This window comes from Rhagoletis pomonella, unplaced genomic scaffold, assembly GCF_013731165.1.
Source record: "Rhagoletis pomonella isolate Grant_MI unplaced genomic scaffold, Rhpom_1.0 Rhpom_scaffold_00007, whole genome shotgun sequence".
Lineage (NCBI taxonomy): Eukaryota > Metazoa > Arthropoda > Insecta > Diptera > Tephritidae > Rhagoletis > Rhagoletis pomonella.
The window spans coordinates 54,100,915-54,107,372 of record NW_023458561.1 but is presented as its reverse complement, the minus strand read 5'-3'; the positions used below and the strand labels follow the sequence as shown (position 1 = coordinate 54,107,372).

At 34.9% G+C, this 6,458-nt stretch overlaps 1 protein-coding gene across 1 annotated transcript; it reads right to left on the bottom strand.

Annotated features, from left to right (window-relative positions):
* Positions 1 to 1,865: 1,865 nt before the first annotated feature.
* Positions 1,866 to 5,979, bottom strand: LOC118743087 (cullin-4A). The gene is given in 13 exon segments (XM_036475583.1): positions 1,866 to 2,762; positions 2,896 to 3,048; positions 3,122 to 3,292; positions 3,355 to 3,462; positions 3,516 to 3,905; positions 3,955 to 4,091; positions 4,151 to 4,343; positions 4,412 to 4,459; positions 4,461 to 4,599; positions 4,664 to 4,999; positions 5,083 to 5,207; positions 5,269 to 5,507; positions 5,589 to 5,979. Coding segments are annotated over 13 exon segments (2,526 nt in total). The 3' UTR covers positions 1,866 to 2,666.
* Positions 5,980 to 6,458: the final 479 nt, after the last annotated feature.

The window sequence follows — 6,458 nt, the reverse complement described above, 5'->3', positions numbered from 1 at the left end:
CAACTGCTGTAAATCCAATCCTGTTACCATCTAGCACCTTTTTAGTCAAATTTTTGTGCGAAATAACAAATTTCTATTTATCTTTAATAATATATAAAATACACCCCGTGTCAAATTTATAAACGTAGCACATATTGGCAAGTCTCAATATTTTATTTGTTTGACATTTAATAGTTAATTTCTTTTTACCAAATCCGTATAAAATTAAAATTCAAAGAATTTTCGTAAAAATTTCATCCTTTTTTATTAGATTTAAAATATTTTGAATATGTAGTTTTAGTCCCTTAAATTTTAGCTGATTTTTTTTTTTTTGCTGACAGTGTTATGCTCTTTTCCATACAAAGTATGTATGCTCGACGATTTCCTTTATATGGAAGAAAATGCACAGAAATGGAAAAAAAGTTCATCAAACTAGCATCTTATTATATTAAAATTGAATGTTCCACTGAACTGCATACTACATAAGAAATAATTAAAATTTCAAAACGGCGTATATACATACATAGTTTTTGTGATATTATAAACCTTTTTCTAAGCTTAACTTCTCGAAAATTCATCGGTTTGAGAGACTAGCCGCAAAATCTATCAAAAAATTTTTCAGCACAGCAGGACATGGTCCGATTACATCTAATCTAAAAAAATTAATCCTATAGAGCTTCATTTAGTACTCAATAAATTAATAATACTTACTTTGGTACGCAGTTTGGAATGTAGTTTAAAGATGTACCAGCTAAATCGATTTTTTTTAGTTTGAAGAATATGTATATGTGACCTGGTCTACGGAAAGGGGGCTTAGGTGTCAAAAAATCAATTTTCACTTTTTGGTTGATTCGGATGGAAGATGAGATGCTTTTTCACGTGGTGAAAAGCAGAAAATCTTAACTTGCTTAGAAGTGTTCTAAAAATGTAGAAACAGAAACAGTAAACGTCACTTCTTCAGTGTTACTTTTTTAAATGTTCCACACTAGCAACTTACACGATGAACTATAATAATATTCCGACCAACAACAACACTTACTGGACGTCCGGCGCGGAGAACAATTAACGAGATAATGAGAAACTGACAAAACCATGGTACAATAAAAACAGGTAGAAGCCAAATTGACATCAAACCTACAAAAGTCAAAGTTTTCGGGAGAGTAAAAATAAAAATGAGCGTGTGTAAGGAAAAATAAAAAATTTCATTTCGCTGGTTGACGTTTTTGAGTAAATTTGAAGTTTTGTTTCTATTTATTTATTTTTCTTTAGTTAAAATTTGTTAATTTGTATGTTGTTTTATGTTTTTAATTTATGAGTTGCAGTGTTGTTGGAGGGACTTTCCGGCATAAGGGTCATAGGAACAGCACTTGGCATCAAACGTGCCTTTCCTGTACCTCCCGGTGCATTTATGAAATCTGCTGCTTTAAAATGTTTAACGCACAGCCCCACAGCTGCTTTCGCAACGCTCTTTACGCGAAGGACATTGAGGCACGTTAAAAACAATCAGGTGTTGCATTTTAACACATACATTAAGTATAAACCGCACAACACTCCAAAATTCAAATGTTAATTAAAATTTGTTATTAACGAACATTCAAAAAAAAACAACGATATGACATTCAAAGCGTATCGAAATACAGGAAATAAAAGAAAAACAAGTTGAAGTTAAAAGGTTTGGTTCTCATGAGAGCAACGTCATTTTGGCTTCTACCTGTATTTATGTGCCTTGGACGAAACGAGTTGCTTACTTTTAACAGCTTTTTCACAGAAAACTAGTTTTCGCACGTAAGCTCCCTTTTCGTAGACCAGGTCATATATATATGTAAATATTTAGGTATAAAATGTTCAATCGGAACTTTTACGTAAAAAAACACAAGACTTAAAGATATTGGGCAAATATTAAGTTCTGAAAACTTTTATTATTAAAATTACATTTATATATATTTATATTGTTTTTTATTTTTATTATATGCAATAAACTACGATTTAAATTATCAAAAGGGAACAAATTTTTTGTTTTTTGTTTGCCACCCATGGTATTCCTGCGAATTTATAAACTCATTTAACACTAACTGTATCTATGCATAAGCATTTACATACATACTTTCTCCACTTCGTTCATATTCAAAATGATAAGTGCTTTTTTGCAAATGTTCTACATTGCCGTTTGTATAACTCCTCCGCATTGCCATCATAACAAAGCAAGAATTAGAAGAGGAGCAAAAGCAACAGGTGTTTGCATACATACATAAGAAGTTAATATTTCATTTTAATAGATAAAATTATATTAAATTTATGAAAAGTAACTAATTATACATATACTTCATTTCATCATAGGCAAAACAGCCACTGCCCCTTGTGTTTTCAACGTGGCTTCTACATCTACTGTGCTAGACCCTGCTAAAACGTCCAAACCAAACCAGAAAATAGAACTTTGGTTTAACGCTATCTTGATTAGAATATTTTTTATGTTATGATTTCATTTTGGCCGGACATGCTTTTTTATATAACGACGTTAAAACTGTTATACATTTGTAAAGCAAAAGGATATGATGTGAGTAATCGGTAGTTCTTTTCTTTTAGATTCAGGTTACGAATGAAATAATGTTAATATGAAATATGGGGATTATGAAGAAGGGGTGTGCTTCCGAGCAGTTCCAATCGATATACGCAGCCGAAATCAAAATTTATGCAACGTAATTATATTGGTTTTGATTATCTTTGTCGCGTTCCATATAATCGCGGTCTATAAGTGATTCAATGCGTTTTTTTAGGTCAGCAGGCTGAAACGAGTTTCAAAAGTTGATAAAATATTTGTCAATAAATTTAATGATCAAGAATTGTAAGTTTAAATGAGCGAACTAAATATTTTTAGTTTAGATAAATTAAGTTTTTACTAATCGCGTGCTCTCTTACCTTAACGGGAAATGTAAGTTGATTAAAAAGTTCACCGATGAGTAAATTATGACTAAGCGTTTTACGCATTTTCATTATTCTCACAATAGCTGCATCAATTTGATACTGTCGATCTTGGAATACGCGCTCTTCTGTAGCCTTCTGCTCTTCCGTCTGAAATCGAAAAAGAGATAAACAACACATAATGTGACAACATTTAACCACACTTTATGGCTTTGAAGCATACCGTTTCCTTCATTTGGATTTGATTAATTTTGATACGGAACAATTTGTTTGTAAATTCATTATTGTATTGGAACAAATCTTTGTTCTCCACTTCACGTCCCTTTGGTGTTTTAGAAATAACACGCGCACGACCACAGGCCAACGATTGTAATGTCCTGCGCAGTTCTCCATCCTTAATGGATAAAAAAAATCATTTGATTATGACACGAATATAACAGCGTACAAGCCACTTACTTCAATATTTGTTGCCGCAACAATATCTTCGAAACTCAATGCGTTTTTGTCATTGAACAGCAAGAGCACAAGCGCTTGAAATAATGAAACCATCAGCTCTTTCGGCCCCTATAAGTGCATTATTAGTACTACAGAAATATAAGAATCATTCCAGTACATACCGCATCGAACTGAGCTTTTAGTACACAATTGCCTAGTGTTGGCTGCCATTGCAGCTTCCGTCCGCTGTGTTTAGCTAAGTAAAACTTGTTAAACACTTGTTGGGGGTTAACGAGTTGTGGTGGCATTGTTACTTCTGTAAGCTGGTAGGTAGGCCAATATCCCATAGTAAGGATGCTCACAGTCAAATCCATGCTCGTTATTTCCCGATCCATGTTTGCGACATACTGCTTAAAAGCAATATTTATATCCCGACTCAATTCCATATCCTTGAACATGCCCTCCAACTTCGATGTGAACCCGCCACCACACTCTTGTTTTAACTTGGACAACATACTCTTTTCAGCATCCACAGACGCAGATTTTCCAACCAATAAACGCTTCGCCAAATCCTAAAAGTTACTTGTATAAAAAATTTTCCTTAATAAGCTTAAATTTTACCTTTTTATAGAATGCTTCAAACACGTCTTTTCCGTGAATAAAACGAAAGAGCACCATTATTTTATCGAGTATCTGCTCCAGTTCCTCTTCCGTGGCTTCCTTATTACCAGCCCTTAACTTCATATCAACATATTTGGCTGTAAGTAACATTGTTTGTATTAGCAATGAAAGAAAAGAAAGGGTGTGCTTTGCTAACCAATTAATTCAGCCGGCTTATTTGCTCGTTGATTTATGAAGAACTCGAAAGCCTCTCGCAGGGAATTCGTGAATTTTTCATTATGCTCGAAGCAGTTACGCACTATCACGTCCATTTTATCCTTGAAGTCCAGCAAGTCCTGAACCATACTTTTATCTTTCTCTGGGTCAATGACGATAGTGCGTCCCTTTTTCTGTAATATAATTATGAACAAAAAAAAACATTAACAGCGTTTCTACGTGAAATTTGGCTAATTTTAACCTTAATGTAGCCATTGAAATTTCCACACAGTTCGGCTGTGCCGTTTTTTGACCCTACTCAGAAGGCTGTATAACAGTGTGAGATCACTCAGTCTATTTTCTTCCAAGAGTGTGTCCAGACCTTTTTGTAAAATCTGTGTGAGGTGTTCGGCGAGTAGTTCTTTTTCTACAGTGTAAATCAAAGGATATCTAGATCAAAGATATCGTAATGTGTTAAATCAAGATTTTTTTTTTGTCGGAAAATATGCATTACTTAGTACTAGAGTCTAGATAATGTAATAGGCGTTCGTTCTCCTCAGCCAATCTTTTGTCCACATGCCTCAAATACTCGGGTACATCGAGTTCTTGCATTTTTCGCTGCCCTTCTGCCTGATATAGTTGCTTGGTTGCAATCAGGAATTTACTTTCGAACGCAATTTCATATATTTGCAAATCACATAACATTCGAACGAGGCTCTTAAGTAATCCCCTATCCACAGCGTCACCCGTACGCTCTTTTTCAATTAACATAAGTATGCCTTCCACAGTACGCTTTTGCACTTGGTCATTCATAGCTATATGAGTGCGAAAGAGATCCAATCCCATGTCCCTATTGAAATATTACAAACAAAATAGTTGTAGTTACAAGCATCTACAGAAGAAATTACTTTGCCGCTGTTGTCAATTACATACCATATAGAGTGCACAATAGGGTTTTGCAAAACATATGTTCGATCCAAATATAGAAATATACTGCGCATCATAATCATTTGCTGGCAAAACGACAACCACCAGCCGTTTATCTTTTTCAAAAAAATCTTTCGGGAAAGGAAATCTTATAGACAATTTTATTTTAAACAGTAAAATTTATATATTTACCAATTTATCCATAGTTCCGCCAGTAAATGACTCGACATTACGTTTTACATGAGCTTCTGTCAGTTCTTTAAGTTTTGCATACAACTGCGCATCCATTCTATGGCTGCACATATTTTCTACGGCTTGATACAGTTCTTCTAATGAGTACCTAATCGGTTTTGATAATTGAATTGCGACAACTGCTTCTTGCAATTTTTCGCATGTATGTTCCGAATAATTGTCCGGCAGTGTAGGTTTCACTAAAAAACACAAAATATATACATATATACATAAACCATTATTTGAACCCCATATAATAATTGGTTTAACTAACAACTTACCCTTGAAGTTTTTTATAACAATTTTTTTAACATCTCCCGGCTTCGAGGCATTATTCGCACCCATCTTATTGAAGTACGCTGAGGTAGTTGTGGCTGAACGATGATCGTTCATATGTGCCCCATCTAACATCGAAAAATTAGCACGCCTTTCTCCGTTAGTGTTATTACCTACGCCCAAATTGTTATTAGTATTATTCATGCTGAACGGCAGTTGTGAAGTTGACGTTGCTGATGGTTGATTTAAATTTTGTCCCAAGGCACAACGAGCCGATGTGGAGGGACTGTAAAAGTGGTTATCTGTTTGTTTCTTCAAACGATTGTTTGTGTAGTTCTCAGTGTCCTGTAGTTGGTCACCTGTGTCCATAGACTTGTATTTTTTAGCGGCGCTCATAGTTCGCTTTCCGCACTGCACCAGCGGCGCTTATGGTGACGGCGGCGTAATGCAGCCCTACTACCACTGCTGTTTTAATTCGATAAATTAAACAAAAAATAAACACTTTTACCTCACTCAGTCACTTGAGCAACTTTCGATTAACCAGGAGACACAATATAAAAATGGTAATGTATTACAAATAAACTATCGACGGAGATTACAACACCCAAGTCACTATGGATTGTGGTTGCTCCGAACTGTAGTGCTGAAAAGTTGCCTGGGTCACAATAATTTTATTTCTTTTGCTTCCGCATTGGCAAATTTTTCTTACCTTCGATCTAACTTTACGTTTCTTCTACTACTCTGACGTTCGCTAACTGATGGTGGCGCTTCAGCTGGATGCCTGACGGCTGTCGTACAGAGTACCTTTCTTGGGTTTCTTTACCAAAAAAAAAACGTGGTGTTTAATTTTATATTCCAGCTAACACTATCATAAA